This window comes from Ipomoea nil, unplaced genomic scaffold (assembly GCF_001879475.1).
Source record: "Ipomoea nil cultivar Tokyo-kokei standard unplaced genomic scaffold, Asagao_1.1 scaffold3100, whole genome shotgun sequence".
NCBI lineage: Eukaryota > Viridiplantae > Streptophyta > Magnoliopsida > Solanales > Convolvulaceae > Ipomoea > Ipomoea nil.
The window spans coordinates 708596-730154 of NW_017619528.1; the positions used below are offsets into that span (position 1 = coordinate 708596).

Genomic DNA, 21559 nt, shown 5'->3' on the forward strand with positions numbered 1-21559 from the left:
TCTACCTCCCCTAATAGTTTTAATAATTGGACCACTCTATGGAAAATTAAAGCCCCCCATAAATGGAGGACGTTCTTGTGGAAAGCATTGAGTGGTATCCTTCCTACCATTACCAACCTGATTTTAAAGAGGGTGGATGTGGATCCATTATGTCCTATGTGTGGAGTGGTTCATGAAAATATAATGCATGCGTTAGTTCAGGGCCGTTCTAATAAAAATTATGGTCCTGTGCAATATTTTGATTTGGCCCCCCTTTTTCAAGTAACTTTTATATATAAATAATAATTGTTCAAAAAGTTGTGTTAAAAATTTAAAGAGTTAATGAACGATTTAGTCCCTCAATTATTAGCGAACTGTTAATGTAGTCCCTCAATCGTTTATTCATTCGATTTGGTCCCCAAAAACAATTATTTTTAGTCGATTTAGTCTCTCCGGCCGTCAATTTGGTCCCCGAAAGTAATTATTTTTAGTCGATTTAGTCCCTCCGGCCATCGACAGAAGACGACCTGAGGGACTAAATCGACTAAAAATAATTATTTTCGGGGACCAAATCGATGAATAAGCAATTGAGGGGCAACATTGGCAATTTGCTAATAATTGAGAGACCAAATTGTTCATTAACTCAAATTTAAAATATAAATATTATATAAAAAATACGTCTAAAATTTCATTTAAAATGGGACATGCGTCGTGCACACTTAGACGCAATTTTAGCTCAATATACAATTCATTTCCGTCAATATCACTACCTGTTCATCTCTCTTTTTGCTCATCTATTTGAGTTTTTTTTTTTTTTTTTTTTTTTTTTTTTTTTTTTTTTTTTTGTAATAAATTTTTCAAGAGCTCCCTTTTGAGATTGAGTTAGTTGCTCAATTCTTCTTTTCTTTTTACGCTTCTCAAACCCAGATGAATATTTTCTAGAAGACATACAATTCTAAAGAAAAAATAAAAATTTATTTAGAAACTCTATGAATAAATAATTAATCAAGAAACAAATTCTTGAATATATTATTCTAAAATCAAAATTATTAAGTCATGTAAATAAAATAATAAACAAGAATTGTAAAATAATACGTATAATTACCTATCAAGAGAATTGAAGAACTTGAGAATTTGAGAATTGAAGAACCAATAGCACACGAGTAGAATATATATGTCGGTTTTCTCAAATTTGAATTACCTAATCTAGTTCAAATACACAAACATTCAAATTAAAAATTCCAATATTTGAATTGATTCAAATACATAGAATATAAGAATTCACAAATTGCACCCTCAAATTAAAAGAATAAAAGTTCAAATACCTATGTTGCTAGGCAATAAGCAATTTGTTGTAGTTTTGTCTCTAATGAGTCTCGTCTTTGTTCAAATACCTAGGCTAGCTGCTTGACGTCGATCGTCTTGTGTATGCGGTCTGACTGGTCTCTCTTTCTGTTTGTCGTACTTAATACTTTAGTCTTTAGATTAGAATAATATATTAATATTTAATAGGTTTGCCGTTTGTATTACAATAATACAATGTATGTGGGCTTTGTTCGTAGACTGTAGCCTTCCGTGTTGAAGCTTAAAGCCTAATACATATATTATGTTTTTTTTTTTAATAATTAAGGGGCCCCCAAATTGGGCAGACTTGCCCAGGGACGGCCCTGCGTTAGTTTCGTGTGAGTTCTCCTTGTTGGTTTGGCGTGAATTTTGTTTGCCTGTTTCTACAATATTTGCCAATAACTTTCCAGTGTGGTTCTTTCATGCATTGAGTGTTGTTAATGAGGATAATCTTGTGTTGGTTGTGGCAGTACTATATCATATATGGAAGACAAGAAACAAACCTGTCTGGGAGGCATCTCTTATGTTACCGAAGCGGGTTTGGGCAGCGGCAGAAGCCACCACGAAGGCGTGGCACTAGGTACATCAGCGGCGGACTTTAGTAGCTGCCTCATCCAATCCTCGCACTGCCCTCACGCCTAACACGCTACCCAGATGTTATTTCAATGCTACATTCCACCAGTCGTCTCGGAAGGCATCCTTCGGAGTAGTTTTGTTATCGGCGGAAGGAGGGTTCGTGGCTGCCTCTAGTGGACCACTTCCGGACTGCTCTTCTCCCCTAATGACCGAATCTCTTGCATGCAAGGAGGCCCTCTCATGCCTCAAAAGTCAGGATGTGTTGTCGGTCGAGCTATACACGGACTGTTCAAATCTACAGGGTTACTTGACTTCCTCCGGCACAACGCTACTCTCTCACCTGGGTTTCATGGTTGATTTTTGTAGGACTACCATGTCCACTTTTACGCATTGTTTTATTAAATTAGTACTTAGACTTGACAATGTTTTAGCTCATACTCTTACTTCTACGGCCTCCGTTCAGGCTAGCACGTTGTGTTGGAATTCAGTCCCGCCTGACTCTATTTCCGTTTTGCTCAATTAATTTACCTGCACTTTGTGTTTGCTTTCAAAAAAAAATATAAATATACACACATGTGTATGTATATTTGATATAATCATATTATTATTATTATTATTATTATTATTATTATTATTATTATTATTATTATTATTATTATTATGTGAAAACTTGAAATATTTCTAGGTAATCTTAAGGTGTGTTTTGTTCACACATGGAAATAGGAATTAGAGTGAGAATCAAATACTTAGTAATGATAATTGGTTTTGGTGAAAGTATTTTGCATAAATATTAGAATATTAGAATAAATGTTTTAAAAATACAAAAACAAAAAATCATGGCAATTGAAATGTAGCTGGAAAGCAAAATAACATATTTAAGCCCAGGTTTGAACTAAGGACCTCTAGTGTGTGATACTAAAACAAGCTACAATTTTGGTTTACTTATTACTAATCTATTTATCTACTTTTCTAATTGAAATTATTTTTAAAAAGAAAAAGCTAAAACAAACCAGTATGTTCTTTTAAATAGTTAAGCACTATTGGGCCGCCCTGGTGCAAATATGGATTAGTTTCTTCCTATAATTAGGACATGCTCAAGACATCTCATGACCTAACAAAAAAAAAAAAAAAATTCATTTTGAACTTGATGCTCATATTCGTATTACCAAACCAAATTTCATTATTTGATTTGTAAAAATATTGATTTAAAAAATAACACGTGGGCATCTTCAATAGTGAAATTTTTCGGGTGGTTTTTGAGGTGCCAAATAGGAGAGAAGAGGAAAAGAGAAGAAAGAAAAAAGAAATAAAAAATAAAAAAAAGAAAAAACAAAGTCGGACACAATGAAAAAGAAAAACCACAACATGGGTGCGATTGTGCGACTGCTTCTCCTATTTTTTTTAAGCACAACTTGGGCGCCATTGTGCACGATTGTGCGACTGCTTCTCCTATTTTTTTTAAGCACAACTTGGGCGCCATTGTGCACGATTGTGCGACTGCTTCTCCTATTTTTTTGTGCATCGGAACCCGCAAAAAACTTATCTTTGGAGGAGGACCTTATATTTCCTCACTCCTTTCCTTCACTCATCCATATTATCTATGATGTTCTCAAAAACTATGTAAAATGCACTAATGGGGATGACAAAGAGTATAATAAAGGTATTTTGCACAAAATAAAGAATTTATTTTCTTTAAATTTGAAAATTTCGAATTCAATGAAAAGTTTTGCTTTATGGAACACACAATATAAAATGCCTTTTCCTCACATTCTAAGAATTTCAATTCTGAGTTCATTTCCCTCAGTCTTATTATATTGGAGGGAAGTACCCAACTCCTCAAATCTTACTCACCACGCTCAGCTAGCAATGGCGCTTCCGTCGGGGTTTCGCGAAAGACTGGAACAAATGGAACAGACCAAAAATCAGCGTCTCTCTCTACTTCAGGTCTCTCGTATTTCGAGATTTTTCTCTGTAGAAACCCTGACGAAAAATGCAAAATTTGAATCGGTAGTTAGTGATTGTACAGGCGGAGAAAGAGCTTCAGATCACCAAATGTCAGGTGTTAGCCGCAAGGCTCTCGAACATCAGATCCCTAGAACGGCGCTGCCTTAATCTCGACCTCAAGATCTCTTCTCAACACTCAATTATCTCTTCTCTCAAATCCGAAATGGATCACCTTCACTCTGATTGTCTCAGCACTCTACAGAAAGTCAGGCATGAATATCTGCAATTCCTCTATCATTCTAATTTGGTTAATTCATTTGCTTGATTAGAACACTGTGATAGATACTTCGTATACTTACCCAGATATATAGCCAAAAGTGTTCTCTGCACATGATGTATGTGTTAGGCTTTTGTATATTCGAGGTTCAAATTCAAGCCTGAATATATGCTGTTCACATAATGTGTATGCTGAAATGCCTTAGTGAATGAGAGAGTCAAGGTTACACGAGAATTGCCATTATTTTTCTTTGTTGGCAATAAGAAACAATGTTCATAAAAAAATTTATAAATTAAAGTTTGTAGTAAATCATTATTGGTAGATAAGGGAGGTCAGAGATCAATTTATTTTGGTGGAGACTTGGCAAGTGAGTTTACTTCGTGGACACAGTATTCAACTCTGTGTTATGAATACTTGACTACCTTTTATTGTGGGGGAATTTTGTGCATAAGCTAGCATTTGATTTGAGTTAATAGCAGTTGGGTCCTCCGATATAGTGGCAATTCCACGTTTAATTCTAAACTTTCAATTTAACCACCCGTGATCCTTCAACTTTCAAATTTAACCACCCATGGTCATTCCCTTAGTTTAAGTAAGGGCAAAGTTAGGATCAGGGATGGTTAAAATGTTGAAGGACCATGAGTGATTAACTTGAAAGTTGAAGGACCATGGGTGGTTAAATTTTAAAGTTGAAGGACCACAATTGGTTAAATTGAAAGTTTAGGACTAAACATGACGGTGCCACTATACTCGGAGGACCTAGCTGGTATTGACTCAGTTTTGTTTGGAGAGACATTCTTTGTGCAGATAAAGAACAATTCTGCGTTCATATTTTGAATTTATCTTCATGCAATTTAGGAGTCTGGTAGAGGGAGACTTGCATGCAATAAAGATGAAACCCAAGGACTCAATAGTATGGATATGTAAAATACAGGATTTCCAATCCTAGCAGGAAAGGGATGGTGATTTTTAGGGCATTTATAATGATTAGGTATTTGAAGAATGAGGTAGAGGAGCTGGATGAACTAGAGAAAGAAAAGCAGAAGTATTACACTTCAGAAAATAAGGAGATGGATGAATTCATGGAGCAAGTGGGAAATTTTGTACTTGAATGCCAAGTGCAAATAGAGGAATTGAGAAGTCATGCCAATGAGGTCAGTAAAGTTTGTTTCATGCCCTTTTTATGCTTGCTTCTTTTCATTAATATCGCCTGCTGAATAATGCTTATGTATTCTACAAGTCCTAATATAGTTTTCCTTTTTGATCTTGGATTTTGTTGATTGGAATTGGTTATGATTTTTTTTTTCTTTCTCCACATAATGCTTGGTGATATGAGTATTTATCATTTTATTCATCATGCTAGAAAATCTTGTAACGAAACAGCTTAGAAGTAGTGCAGATTGAAGTTCATGAGAGTTAATATTAGGTTTCAGTTTCCTTGTTTTAAGAGTTGGCATACATTTCTCACTAAAGGAGTAGATGAAATTGATTAATAAGCTGCACCCAATATTGTCATACATATAACAAATTATATGGTCCACTCAGTCAGTGGTGTTACTGTTCACATGGATCCTTCTTTCAGCTGAAGTCGATATTTTCAGAACTCAAAGGGAACCTTAACCATTCAAATAACTCTGAGATAGCTGCAGCCGAGAGAAGAAAATCAGAGCTCCTAACTGTTAAAAAGAGTGTGGACAGAGATCTGGCTCTGAATTACCAATTAAGAGAGCAGTTGAGAAGGCAGCTTCTAAATCTTTTGATCAACCAAAATCCACAGAGAGAGTGAGAGAATTTTTTGGCCAAGAAAAACATGCTCTAGAGGGAAGCTAAGTATTTAGTAGTTGGAAACATTCAGTGCAAGTGAGTCATTTGACAGAATTCAGAAATGAGTTCATTTAAAAATTTGAATTTCAGTATTCAAATTCAATATTATTAAGCAATATCATTTCAATTTCATACAATATCTTTGCATAAAGTATAACAAATTATAACCTATTGCAACACTCAAGTTTACAAGATCAAATGCCATCAAATAATTGGACAGATACACTCCAACTTCATAAATGTATGAAGTGGAATTAAACTCTTGATTTGATTCATTTGAATGCCTTTTTCTTGCCCTTGCCCATAATCTACCACCCAGAAACCAATTGAACTGTCAATGCTGGCTTGAATGCCTTTTTCTTAACCAATAAATTAGAGTTCATTAGCTCACATCAAATCAAGTTTATAGTATTTTAGCATCTTGAGTGAGTCTACCCTGAAGATAAATAGACAATAGGTATCTAACTTCAGTGTATATAACATAAAGTTCAGGAATTATGATTGTAGATGTTAAGAAGGTGTTTAAAGTACAGAACAATATTTCTTATTTATATTCCAAGTACTCTAGATTACAACCATATATATAGGCATAAAGAAAACATTGGAAAGATGCATAATAAATACTAGACTACCCAAGGAAAGGCTACTTCTCTCCTCAAGGCTACAATAGCTACAGTAAATATGGCTACAGAAAAAGGGCTTCCTAAGACAGATATTTTCAACATTTCCAACACTCGCCTCAAGTTGGAGCATATAATCAAATGTTCTGTCCCATCGCGGGCTTTTTATTTGGCGGGCTTTTGCGGGCCGGCCCGTGAAGCATGCGGGCTTGGAACTATATAGCCCAAGCCCTCCCCATGCGGGTCTCAGCCCGCGGGCCATCACTTAAATTTAAAAAAAAAACATTAAATAGTATATAAACATGTTAAAACCGCTTGAAATATGTATGTTTGCTGGACTTAGGCGATTTAGTAATTCATAAATATGTATGAATTGATTATTTAGTTTTAGTAATTGTTTGATAGAGTTGGAGGCGGATGGAGACGAGAGAACCGAAGAACTACGTACTCTAGGAATTATTAAATTAAGAATTGGCGAAGGATTATTGAATTTCTCCCCTTCTGCGTACTCTAAGATAGTCAGATCTACACATTGCCTAAGAATTAAGATATTATATATATGGTTTTTTTTTTTTTTAAAGATATTATTTATATAATTTATTTATTTATTTATTTATTTTTTAAATATGACCTGGCCCGCAACCCGCACGGGTTTGCCCGTGCGGGCTCTGGCCCTCCGCGGATCATGCCTGTTAGGCCCTCATTTTCGCGAGCCTAATTTCTTGCGGCCCTAACCCGCCCCATCGTGGGGCGGGTGCGGGCTAACCCACAGGCTTCGGCTCACTTTGACACCCCTAGATGCAACCTTTTCTCGTATAAAGTGGCAATCAACCTCAATATATTTGGTTCTTTCATGGTAGACATAATTAGATGCAATATGCAGAGCTGTTGATTACTTTCATAGGACCAAGTATATAGAAATTGAGTTCTGTGAGAAGTTGCTTAACTCAAATTAGTTCACATATTCCAAGTGCCATTGCTCGGCATCCTGCTCTTGCGCTTGAGCGTGCAACTGTATCTTGTTTCTTGCTTTCCCAAGAAACAATGTTATCTCCAAATAGAATACAATATCTTGATGTTGATTTCTTATCACAAGGGCATCCAGCCCAATCTGCATTTGTATAACCAACCATTTCTGTATGCCCATATGATCCTTATAAAGCAATCCTGGACTTCGAGATTTGTTCACATATCTTAAGATTATGATGGCGGCATCCCAATGACTTTGACATGGCTCTTGTAGAAATTGGCTAACTACACTTACAACAAAGGAGATATCTAGATGGGTGATAGTCAAGTATAGTAGCTTGCCAACTAATCTTCGGTACCTGCTTGGATTGGATAGAGGTTCCCCATCTTGGAAGAAGTTTGACATTTGGATCCATTAGTGTGTCAACTGGCTTGCTATTTTTCATACTTGTTTCTTCAAGAATGTCCAAAGCATATTTCTGTTGGGACATATAAATACCTTGTTTGGATTGAGCAACTTCAATACCAAGGAAATACCTTAATTTTCCAAGACCTTTTGTCTAAAAATGTTAAAACAAATGTTTCTTAAGTTGATTCATTCTTTCTATATCATCCCTTGTGATAACAATGTCATCAACATAAACTACAAGATATATGTTCTTTTTTCCCCAAAATGATGTTTATAGAAGACATAATGGTTGACCTTGCTTTAATCATGTCAAATTGTTGGATCACATCTCTAAATCTCCCAAACCAAGCACACGGAGATTGTTTCAACCCATAGAGAAAGCGTTTGAGGTGACAAACAAGATTAGTTTTCGTCATAGCCAAGGGGCTGCTCCATATATACTTCCTCCAAATCACCATATAAGAAAGCATTTTTGATATCGAATTGATACAATGTCCAGTGGCGATTGGCTGCCATTTAGAGGAAGAGGCGGAGAGAGGTGATCTTGGCTACTGGTGAGAAGGTATCCATGTAGTTAATGCCAAATACCTAGGGATGTCAATCGGACCAGTCCACTCGGTTTCGGGCTAGCCCTGTCGGGTTGTCGGGCTAATCGGTTTATTAATATTTTATTCTTCGATTCGGTTTGAGGCAAATTATTGTGTGGACCATAACAAAAAGTACATTTTTAATATATTAAATGTACATTATTTTTTACTGTATGTACATTATACAATATAATGTACACTCAGTTCAAAAATAATGTACATCCCCTGAATACAATGTACATTATTTTTGTACTGAATGTACATTATTTTGTATTGAATGTACATTATTTAATAGTATACAAAATATGGTCCACACAATAATTGACCCTAACCCTAAACTTCGGGTTGTCGGGCTAATCGGACGGGTTGAACCATTTGAACTAAAATTAGAAACTGAAAGTGAGTACCCATATTTAGAGTAGGGATGACAACGGGGCAGGGCGGGGAGGGGCGCGGCCGGAAAGTATACTCCCCGTCTCCGTCCTGAGCGGGAAATTGAAAATAGTCTCCATCTACGTTCCCACGGAGAATTTGGCGGGGACGAAAAATCCCGTCCTCATCAATTTTTAGTCAAAATATCAGATTAATGTAGTTTTAAATTTTAAAAAATTAAAAACTTAAGTTTTAATTTAAATATATATATATATATATATATATATATACATATATATATATATATATATATATATATATATATATATATATATATATTTGTTTATTTTTAATTATAATAATTATTCAATGTATGTTAGGTTTCACATCACTTCTTTAATTTCTGGCTAGCCCTGTCGGGCTAATCGGTTTCGAGTTCGTCGGGCTAATGTGTTTTATCGGGCTAGCCCGTTCGGGCAATAACCTTGTCGGCTTAGATTTTATCGGGTTGGCCCATCGGGTTCGGGCTAAATTGACATCCCTACAAATACCAATCGTTATACCCTGCACCATGGCGCACAGTGCATTGTGCGCCCCGCGCCTCCCAAAACGACGTCGTTTTGGGAGGCGCGGTAGGAAGTTGACATGATTATGTATATTTTTTATTATACAATTATCTACATCCGAATCAGGAAATTTTTGTGTATAATGTTGAGAGTTGATGTGTATTATGTTAAAAGTTTATGTTTATTATGTATTATGTTAGATTATGTGTATTACTCCGTATCTTTTAAAAAAGAGTATGTGTATTTTGTTATATAATTATGTACATTCATGTATACAATTATGTGTATTCTAGTATAACATTATGTACATTTTTGAACATGAGATTTTTTTTAAGGAAAATTAACTGCCAAACACTGGGAGCGAAATCTCAAAAAAATAAAATAAAATTGAAACGACGTCGTTTTGCATCTGGGCGCACAATGCAACGCGCGCCGTAGTGCATGATATAAATTGCCTACAAATACCTATGTGAATCCTTTAGCAACATGTCGAGCTTTAAGTCTATCAACTTGTTCATCTGGACCAACCTTCACATTATACACACATATACAACCAACCACCGATTTTCCCGGAGGTCAAGGTATTAACTCCCAAAGAAGAATGTAGTGCTTCCATTTCATCAACTATTACTTGCTTCCATCTTGGATGAGTTAATGCAATAATGCCTCATTGACATTCTTTGGAACAAAAATAGTAGACAAACTTGTAACGAAAGCACAATATGATGGAGACCGTTGTTTTTGTGTAAGGAAATTATTGATATGATAAGGATTTCGAGTGGATCCTTCTTTCAGCTGAAGTCGATATTTTCAGAACTCAAAGGCAACCTTAACTATTCAAATAACTCTGAGATAGCTGCAGCCGAGAGAAGAAAATCAGAGCTCCAACTGATAAAAAGAGTGTGGACAGAGATCTGGCTCTGAATTACCAATTAAGAGAGCAGTTGAGAAGGCAGCTTCTAAATCTTTTGATCAACCAAAATCCACAGAGTGAGAGAAAATTTTTTGGCCAAGAAAAACATGCTCTAGAGGGAAGCTACGTATTTAGTTGTTGGAAACATTCAGTGCAAGTGAGTCATTCGACAGCATTCAGAAATGAGTTCATTTAAAAATTTGAATTTCAGTATTCAAATTCAATATTATTAAGCAATACCACTTCAATTTCATACAATATCTTTGCATAAAGTATAACAAATTATAACCTATTGCAACACTCAAGTTTACAAGATCAAATGTCCTCAAATAATTGGACAGATACACTCCTGCATAAATGTATGAAGTGGAATTAAACTCTTGATTTGAATGCCTTTTTCTTGCCCTTGCCCATAAACCAATAAAACTGCCAATGTCGGTTTGAATGCCTTTTTCTTAACCAATAAATTAGAGGTCATTAGCTCACATCAAATCAAGTTTATAGTATTTTAGCATCTTGAGTGAGTCTACCCTGAAGACAAATAGACAATAGGTATCTAACTTCAGTGTATTGTGTTATGTGTTCCCGTCATCGGCAAGAAAACATAAGGAAAAAGAAAGAAAGAATAATAGTTGGAAACGGAAAAGAAGAAGACACTGGGTTTGTTTGAAACTCAAAATTCCTTTAAATGCCTTTTGGGATTGAATTTCTGCTTGTTCTATTATTCCAAATAACACTCCCTTTTATAGGGTTGATTACAAAGATTCCTAAATTAAGAATAATTATTTGGTAGTTTCTAAATAATTAATCTACCTAAACTATTTTTGAAGACTAAGAGTAATTAGCTAATTAACTATTTAGTAATTTCTAAATAACTATTTATTAGTTTCTAAATAACTATTTAGTAATTTATTAATATATAAACTATGTAATATAATAAAATATGACTTCCTCAGTATGTATCATTACACCCCTCCTGGAGGGCAAGCTTGATAACTTTGTGCACCACGTAGCCAACACTTCCCATGATCAAATGACCTCACTAAAAGAAGTGCAAATGGAACAGCCTTTAGGGCATTCTACTGATCAATGGAGGAGCGAAAAGTGGTGATGAAGAACCAAACTTGAACATCCTTTGAAGGAATTATTTGGAACCACAACATTGGATGATGAGGGAGACACCAAAGATGAAAACTGACCAATACCGTAGGACACAACCCTTAAATGAGATGGGGTTGGAGAGAGGTGAAATAACCCTCCCACGCATAGAACAGTTTTTGGAAAGGGCACAATCTCAATTTTAGCAGCCTTTTGTGTTGAAACCACAAGACGCTTATCGACTGAAACAGTGGCTTGCATTGGTGCTATCTCCACATGTGGGTGATCAACAATGATTTTGAATGATGAATCATCCACGTTGAGTGATGTAACATCGCCATCTGTTTGCTGACTTCTTAAGGTAGTTGGTGTATTGATTTTTGGTGTTTGGGCATTGAGGAATTTTCTAATACATTGCTTCAGGTCATTGGGATATTCACACAATTCTCCATGGCGACGTCTGCATAGCTGTTTTGTTAAGAGTTTCAACTCATTCACTGTTTCTTTGAGAGTTTCAAACTCAGACCGAGTGACGCTGTTATGTGCTCCCGTCATGGACAAGAAAACATAAGGAAAAAGGAAGAAAGAATAATAGTTGAAAAAGGAAAAGAAGAAGACACTGGGTTTGCTTGAGACCGAAAACTCCCTTAGACCCTTTTTGGGATTGAATTTCTCCTTGTTCTGTTATTCCAAATAACACTCCCTTTTATAGGGTTGATTACAAAGGTTCCTCAACTAATAATAATTATTTGGTAGTTTCTAAATAATTAATCTACCTAAACTAATTTTGAAGACTAAGAGTAATAAGCTAAATAACTATTTAGTAATTTCTAAATAATTATTTATTAGTTTCTAAATAACTATTTAGTAACTTATTAATATCTAAACTATGTAATACAATAAAATAAGACTTCCTCAGCATGTTTCATTACACCCCTCCTAGATATAAAGCTTGATAACTTTGTGCATCACGTAGCCAACAATTCCCACGATCAAATGGCCTCACCAAAAGAAGTGCAAATGGAAAAGCCTTTAGTGGCATTCTACTGATCAATGGAGGTGCAACACAGTGGTGATGAAGAACCCAAACTTGGACATCCTTTGAAGGAGTTATTTTGAACATCAACATTGGATGATGAGCGAGACACCAAAGATGAAGACTGACCAATACCATATGACACAACCCTTAAATGAGATGGGGTTGCAGAGTGGTGAAATAACCCTCCCACGCATAGGACAATTTTTTGAAAGGGCACAATCTCAATTTCAGCAGCCTTTTGTGTTGAAACCACATGAGGCCGATCGGCTGAAACAATGGCTTGCATTGGCGCTATCTCCACATGTGGGTGATCAACAATGATTATGAATGATAAATCATCCACGTTGAGTGGTGTAACATCGCCATCTGTTTGCTGACTTCCTAAGGAAGTTGGCATATTGATTTTTGGTGTTTGGTCATTGAGGAATTTTGTAATACATTGCTTCAGGTCATTGGGAAATCCACCCAATTCTCCAAGGCGATGTCTGCATAGCTCTTTTGTTAAGAGTTTCAACTCATTCACTGTTTCTTTGAGAGTTTCAAACTCTGACCGAGTGACACCATGACTCCGGCAACGGAACCAATGTTATGTACTCCCGTCATGGGCAAGAAAACATAAGGAAAAAGGAAGAAAGAATAATAGTTGGAAAAGGAAAAGAAGAAGACACTGGGTTTGCTTGAGACCCAAAACTCCCTTATACCCTTTTTGGGATTGAATTTCTCCTTGTTCTATTATTCCAAATAACACCCTCTTTTATAGGGTTGATTACAAAGGTTCCTCAACTAAGAATAATTATTTAGTAGTTTCTAAATAATTAATCTACCTAAACTAATTTTGAAGACTAAGAGTAATAAGTTAAATAAATAATTTTTTTTTTTGTTTTAGGCAATGGGGACACAAATGAGGAACAAGTTTGACAAATATTAGGGGGATCCAGAAAAAATGAACTCTATCATTTTTTTTGCCAATATTCTGGATCCCAGAGATAAGTTGGAGTACATGCCTTATCAATTTGTCCAGTTGTATGGAGAAGAGAAAGGCAAAGCTTGTTTTACCAAGGTCCAATCTGCAATGGCTGCTTTATATGATGACTATGCAGCTACATACTCTCTCAGTTCTACCCAGACAGCATCCTCTACTCAAGCAGTCCAGTGTGAGGCTAACCAGGCTACTACTTGTACAGTTGGTAGGCCTCAATCATCTTTGAAGAGCCAACTTAAAAAAAAGAGATTGGAAAGTAGTGGAAGCAGTAAGCAAACTGAGCTGCAAGTATACTTAAGTGAAAGTATTGTGGAGGATGATGAATCTGTCCCATTTGATGTGTTAAAGTGGTGGAAGAGCCATAGTGAGAGATTTCCTATTCTCTCCAAAATGGCTAGAGATGTCCTTGCAGTTCCTATCTCCACAGTTGCTTCTGAGAGTTGTTTTAGTACATCTGGAAGGGTACTTGATCCATTTAGGAGTTCCTTGACTCCTAAAATAGTGGAAGCACTAATATGTACTCAAGATTGGTTGAGGGCACCTAATCAGCCAATCCAAGTTGAGGAGAACCTGGAGGAGGTTGAAAGATTAGAGAAAGGTAACACTTATCACTTTCTTAGTTACTTTTTTTTTTTTATTATACTAAGTTTATTTCCTTTTCACTTTCTTTCTTACTTGTTATGTTTTTCACTTTTGCAGAATTGCCCACTGGAGCTTCATCTACTATACCATCAATGTTGCCTACAATCACTGTAATGTTTTTAATATTAGTTTACAATGTGTTCATTTCTTTACTGAGTTTGATATTATGTTATGTACTCATGTTGTTGCAAGTGGTGTTTAGCCTCTAAGTGGCTTGGCAACTTTCTGTTATTGATTTGTTGCTGCCATTAGATGAGTTGAGCCCAATTTTGCCCATTTCTCTGCACTCTGGAATTATGGTATAACTCTTCCTTGCTCTGTTTTCAGTTTGAATGTATTTGTTTTATTTGGTGGCTATGATGAAGCTTTCACTATTGTCTGAATAAATGGAATGGAGTTGGTATGTTGCCAATGTGTTAATATAACACATTCAGAGCAATTTGCCCACATTCTTACTTGATATGGAAAAATGCACTCTGAGCCACTTAGCGTAGTGAATAATTGCTTAGTATTGTTACTCTAAATGTCTGATTGTCTGTTTTCTAAACTCTAAACACTAATATCATTTTAAGTTTGAATACTAGCAGGAAGAAGAGTAGATTATCTAGATGACTATATTAGTGTTGATTTTGCTGAATTGCTGAAAGAAGAACTGAAGAGTACCGGTGCTGACAGCTCAAGTCTATGATTTTTTGTATAATCATTAACTTAGTAGTATGTTTTGCTAGTTGAAAATATGTAATTATTAACTTAGTTTGAAACTGTTATAGTTGTATAGTAGTATGTTTTGCTAGTTGCTACGCTATGGTAATGAAACTCAGTATTACTATTATCTATTTTAGAATTTTTAGAATTTAGAATTTGTTTTATTTTAATTTATTATATCCGATTTCAATCCGAAATCCGACAACGGATATCCGAAATCCGAACCTAAGCAATCCGATAGGATCTGTCCAAAAAAATAAACGGATAGGGGGGTACAAAAGAAATCCGAAATCCGATCGGATGGACGGATTGGACATCCGATCCGTCCGAATCCGACCGATGCTCAGCCCTAGGTCTGCCTAACCCTATTGTTTGATATTGATTAAGTTGTGATCTTAGTAGTTTAGCCTGGAAGTCATCCGATAATGGGGAGCACCGGCGGTAACATTCCCTGTTTAGTGCTTATTCTGTTATGTGAGCTTGTAATTTATCAACGCTCTAATGTTAGAAAACGCGGGTGTTACAAAGAGTAATAAGCTATTTGACTATTTAGTATTCAGTAATTTCTAAATAACCATTTATTAGTTTCTAAATAACTATTTAGTAATTTATTAATATATAAACTATGTAATATAATAAAATAAGACTTCCCCATCATGTATCATATTGTAAACGTTAAGAAGCTATTTAGAAGTACATAACAATATTACAACCATATATATAGGCAGAAAACATTGGAAAGATGCATAATAAATACTACACTACCCACGGAAAGGCTACTTCTCTCCTCAAGGCTACAATAACTAGAGTAAATATGGCTACAGAAAAAGGATTTCCAAAGATAGATATTTTCAACATTTCCAACACTCCCCTCAAGTTGGAGCATATAAATCAAATGTTCCAAACTTGCTATAAATATATTCAATCCTAGGTACATGAAGAGATTTAGTGAGCATATCAACAAGTTGATCATTTGACCCCCAACAAATGTTGTTGATGCATATAATTGAATTCATATGTGATATTCGTTCATTGAATTATATGAGAATTGTTCTAGGATTGTTGTTTGTCAATTTTAGATTGATTGTTTTTGTATTGAAGGTGCGTATTTTGTGATGAGTTTTTGTCAATTGATGTGTTTGTACATTATGATTATGATTTGTGTGTATTCGACTATGCAATTATGTACATTACATGTATTATAGTATACAACTATGTGGATAATGAATTTCAATTCCATAGACACAAATGATGTTTATAAAACTTGTATTTATGTGTATTATGTTACGAGTTTATGTATATTCTGTAATGTAATTATGTATATTATGAATTTTAATGCCATAGCTTGCTGGACATAAAAGATATTTCGTAGATTTATGATTATGTGTATTGTGTTAGGTGTTTATGTGTATTATGGCCACGGATTATGTACATTCATCTTAGGGGTACTTAACTTTCTGTGATTTGCAGCGGATTAGGATTTGTTAAGGATGTCAGTGAGTTCGGTTGATGAAACATATGACATTTATAATGACTATGCTTTTAGATTAGGTTTTAGTGTGAGGAGGGGTAAGCAAGGATATAGTGTGAGGAGGGTTGTTATTCAAAAGTTGATGGTCGAACAGGTTGCTCTGCATTTGTTCAATTTGATTTAGATGGGAATGGGATGTGGACTGTTTCAAAGCACGAGAAGTTGCATAATCATGATTTGGTTCCACCGAGCAAGAGTTACCTTCTACGGTCACATAGGACGATGTTTAGGAATCATGTTTCTTATCTAAAGGATTTGAAGAAGAGTGGTGTTTCTGTGACATATGGTACAAGGTTTCTTAAAACACAATCGGGGGATCACCACTTGTTGGTTTTACAAGTAGGAATGCATATAACTCTTTATGTACTGATGCATTGAACACATTGGATGAGACTGACTCAAACACATTGATTTAAATATTTAGACGAAGGCAGTCAAGTGAAAAGGATTTTTACTTTGATTTTGAAGTGGATTGTGAGTCAAGATTGTGCATTTTTTTTTGGAGGGATGGACAAATGAGGCGAGATTATGAATTGTTTGGAGATTTGTTAGTTCACGATACAACATATCGTACTAACAAATATGATATGATTTGTGATCCGTTTGTTGGTATGAACCACCATTGCATGAATGCCATGTTTGGATGCGGTTTTTGATGAATGAGAGGATTGAATCGTTTATATGGTTGTTTATGTCATTTTTGAGATCCATGGATTACAAAAGTCCACAAAGTATAATGACTAATCAATGCTTTGCTATGGCTGCTGCTATTGATAAAGTTTTCCAAGTTCACGGCATCGGGTATGTAGATGGCATATTGGTAAGAATTCAAAAAAGTATATTAAGGTATTAAGATATCAAAAAGATTTTTTTTTAGATATATTCAATTGTTTACTGAAATGTACTGATACGGAGGCAGAGTTTGAGTTTTATTCGACAAGGTATGGATTCTGATCTATGCTTCATTAATTGCACACAGAAATGATATTCTTGGATTTTATGTGTATTATGTTAAGAGTTTATGTGTATTCTATTATAATATTATGTATATATTTAATTAAGATTTCATATTTCAGAATACCGAAATGATATCCTTAGAGTTATGTTTATGTGTATTATTTTATAACATTATGTACATTATTAGCTTCTGTATGTGTATGATAGCATATTTATTTCAGAATACAGAAATGATATCATTAGACTCATGTGTTATGTGTATTATGATCAAGTTTATGTGTATTCAAGTATAACATTATGTACATTATTAGTTTCTGTATGTGTATCATAGCATGTTAATAGGTTTACTTTAATACACATGCTATGTTATTTCAAGATGGTTACAACATACAAATGTCATAATAATTCTTGGATTGAAAAACTTTATAGATGTAGAGAAAAATGGTGCGATTATTTTTCGGGTGGGATTTTATTTTCACAAAGGAGTGAAACTACAAATCACTCTATTTCTAGAAGGTTATCAAAGACTGCTGGACTATGTGATTTTTATAGCTCATTTGTTGGTGTTATATCGGAGTGGAGAAGTAGATAGAATGGGGAAGATGTTCGATGTTCGCAAGGCATACCTACAATGACTATGGATAATGTTAAGATTTTTTCGCATGCTAGTGAAATTTATACAATTGAGATATATTACCTATTTGAAGAAGAGTTTATGAAAGGTGCATCATGCTATCAAGAGTGTGTGATATTAGAAGACGATGTGTATAAGTATCATGTTTGGAGGCCTGATGTTGATATTATTAGGTATGAAGTGAACTTTAACAATAAACAATTGGATATTGGTTGTAGTTTTAAGTTGTTCACCGAAATGAGAATTCTATGTTGTCATTGTTTACGCATTTTAAATGGCATTGTGTATCTAAAGTTCGAGAGAAATATATTTTGAAGAGATGGACTAAAAACGTTGTTGAAGATGACAATTTTGATATCATGCCTAGATCTCATAGTGGTAATGTTGCATTTTCTGTTTGGCTCTTAGAAATCACTAGGAAATTTCATAGGTTGGCTGTTTCTTGTCAAGAAAACAACGAAGGACGAAAAATCTGTGAATAAGCGGCTGCAGATGTCAAGAGAAGAGCTGAAGCTGATTGTCGTCCTATTTTATTTGAAGATTGTGACATAGAATCCTCAAGTGGTGTTGTAAAGGATCCATCAAGCAGGCAGTTGAATGCGTTGCGAAATAGAAGGGTGAGTTGTGTTATTTCAAAGAAGAGTTTTTACTCATTTTGGTCCCTTGACTATGGCTCATTTTCAATTTTACATTCCGACTTTTAATTGCACCCAATGTGGTCCCTTGACTTTAAAAAATTATCCTAATTTGGTCCTCCGTTATCTTTTCCATCAATTAGGCGTTAAGTTGGGGATATTTTGGTCCATTCATCTGCTGCGCGTTTTGACCATCTGCCTTTACCTCCGTCCTTAGTATTACACTGCATTTGAGTATTAAAGAACTGAACTGAACATAACCATCCAGTCACAACGATCAATTCTATTATTTTGGTAAAGGCAATTAACAACACAATGCTATAGAGATAATCTGAAAGAAAATTCTCATAAGAAACCTGCCCTAGAAACATATCAGCTAAACAATTAAGGCCAACGCTCAATTCTTTGATTCCACTGTTTCAAAGACAATAATTGACTATAAATTTACACCCAAAAAAAAATAAAAGAAGATTCCCTGCCAAAGAATATCATGCCAAATACGTTACTCAAACAATGAAATCAAGAAAAGAAACAACAGCAATTCCAAATTGGCACGAGAATTGGAGAAAAAAGCTAAAATCATGAGGAGGATTATTGACTGGTGAGACGATGGCGAGGGTTTTGGAGAGCTTCAATGAGAAAAAGTCGACCATTGACAGGTAAGCAGGAGCCACATCTGGCGTCGAGACAACATTAGTAGCTGACGGGGACACAGCATGGGTCGCTATCGTTGAAGCCCGTATCCAAGACAACCCCTTTGCTCTATGGGGAATTTATACGCCCAAGAAGAAGAAGGTGGAATTGCGTCTCCTTTCGGGTCAGGGAAAGGAGAGATAGATTGGGGGGGGGGGGGGGGGGATAGGAAACCCTTACTTGCCCCTTATCACCAATCCAACATCGTATTGGCTCTTCCTCTTCGTTTTCGTCTGCTTTTTTCATTGGCCGCCCTGCATAAATATCTCGTTTGGCTTTTCACACTGTGAAAAATGGTTTCCGTTGTGAAATTACCACTTTGACTTGTCTTCTCATCACAGTTGGAAAAGAAATCTAGGGTTCTTGGTGTTTGTTTGTAGAAGAACTTCTCAGTGAAGAAGAAAGCAAAGAAAGTGACCACCGGCAGATATATTAGGCGCGCCAGCAGATGAATGGACTAAAATACCCCCCAATTTAACGCCTAATTGATGGAAAAGGTAACGGAGGACCAAATTGGGATAATTTTTTAAAGTCAAAGGACCACATTGGGTGTAATTAAAAGTCGAAATGCAAAATTGAGAATGAGCCATAATCAAGGGACCAAAATGGGTTACAACAAAGCAAGGGGACGAAAGCGTTTTGCACATATGGTTGCATCCAAAATGAAATTAGTTGTTCAGTCAAGTCGAAGATGATATTTCTAATATTACTGGAGATGGTTATCTTGTGCATCAAACTTCTGGGGGTTTTAATTTTTGTCATTTTAGGTCAATGACAAATTTAGAGGATAATCAAAGCATGTCTTAGTGATAATCCTGAGAGTTATGTGTATTTTGTTAAGAGTTTATGTGCATTATTTGTATCAATTCCGCACATTATGAAGTTGAATTGCATAGTTTATGTGTATTACAGTATATAATTATGTACATTTTTACTTTAGAGTCCATTCATTAGTATACATAAATAATATCTTTAGACCTATGTTTATTTGTATTATGTTCAGAGTTTATGTGTATTATGTGCATAGTTTATGTGTATTATAGAATACGATTATGTACCTTTTTACTCTAGATTCCATTCATTAGCACACAGAAATGATATCCTTAGAATTACGTTTATGTGTATTATGTTAAGAGTTTATGTGTATTACGTACATAGTTTATGTGTATTATAGTATACCATTATGTACATTTTTATTTTAGATTCTATTCATCAGTACACATAAATGATATCATTAGGCCTAAATTAAATGTATGTGCATTATGTTGATAGTTTATGTGTATTTTATTATAAAATTATGTTAATTATTATCTTGCAATATGAATAACATAACACGAGTTAAAATGATTTTGCAATATCGAAAGTATTATACACAGAAATTGTCCAGTTGTCATTGTTCATCAGAAACATCCAAATTCTCACAAATCACACTAAGATTTCATTTTGCCTTTTGTAGTTGTCCTTTGCTGCCTGTGTAACTGTTGCCATATATGCATTCATTGACCACATGATTATATTTGTTGCATATTTAGCTCTCGGCGATGCGATGATGCAACCCACAAACAAGATAAATGTAAAAGTAATAAGAAATGAGAGGTAAAATATGTAATATAGAACAAAGTTTATTATTTGTGTACCTACATCCTACACACCTCCTGTGAACTTAGGATTCCAGTTCTCTATTGCGGCCCCCTTGTGGGTTTCCATGTGCCGCATGCAGTATATGTCACAGTCTTCTTTGTTGTGTTCATTTTTCCATGGTAAATGCACATACTCAATTTGTAATTTTTTTCACCTTCGTAGCAACTGATTTTTTTTTTTTTTTTTTTTTTTTGATTTTGAGGTACTTATAGAATGCATCCAATTGTAGAATATACTTAACTAATTTGAGAACTATAGATATTAAATTTTAGGGTGTAGATACAAATTATCAGTAAAAGCATATCTTACCAATTTGTCTTGACAGTCTTCATATTTGTTTTCATTTGATATCCCTTTAGGCAACAATTTGTTGTCAATGACTTTGCAGTTTTGAATTGAGGAGGTTGAAGTACATCAAGTTGTAATGATCATGGCGCAAGATAGTAAAGAAGACCTGTGAATAATCAAAATGAATATAACTAATTGTATTACATACAGATTTTACATACTTAGGGTGAATAGATATTTTTACGTACAAGCCTGACATCAGTTATGTCAACAGGAATGACACTCAGTTGGTAGTCTAGGTTATCACAGAAGTCCTTGACATTCATATTTCTAG

The 21559-nt window shown here is 35.0% G+C and overlaps 1 protein-coding gene across 2 annotated transcripts; it reads left to right on the top strand.

Annotated features, from left to right (window-relative positions):
- Positions 1 to 3718: 3718 nt before the first annotated feature.
- LOC109166441 (spindle assembly abnormal protein 6 homolog) lies at positions 3719 to 6049 on the top strand. 2 transcript variants are annotated; one of them, XM_019315400.1, is made up of 4 exons: positions 3719 to 3843; positions 3926 to 4113; positions 5112 to 5274; positions 5703 to 6049. In XM_019315400.1, the coding sequence occupies exons 1-4, from the start codon at positions 3766 to 3768 to the stop codon at positions 5904 to 5906; spliced, it is 633 nt and encodes a 210-aa protein (XP_019170945.1). In that variant the 5' UTR covers positions 3719 to 3765; the 3' UTR covers positions 5907 to 6049. The 2 variants fall into 2 exon arrangements, with proteins under 2 accessions (XP_019170945.1, XP_019170946.1); XM_019315401.1 differs by having other exon boundaries at positions 5722 to 6049.
- Positions 6050 to 21559: the final 15510 nt, after the last annotated feature.

What these genes read in the sequence shown, in the direction of transcription:
- LOC109166441 (XM_019315400.1), top strand. Translation starts at nt 3,766, where the DNA reads ATGGCGCTTCCGTCGGGGTTTCGCGAAAGACTGGAACAAATGGAACAG. An exon ending in AGCGTCTCTCTCTACTTCAG is followed by an intron (nt 3,844 to 3,925) that starts GTCTCTCGTATT and finishes GTGATTGTACAG; the next exon opens with GCGGAGAAAGAGCTTCAGAT. An exon ending in TGAGAAGTCATGCCAATGAG is followed by an intron (nt 5,275 to 5,702) that starts GTCAGTAAAGTT and finishes TCCTTCTTTCAG; the next exon opens with CTGAAGTCGATATTTTCAGA.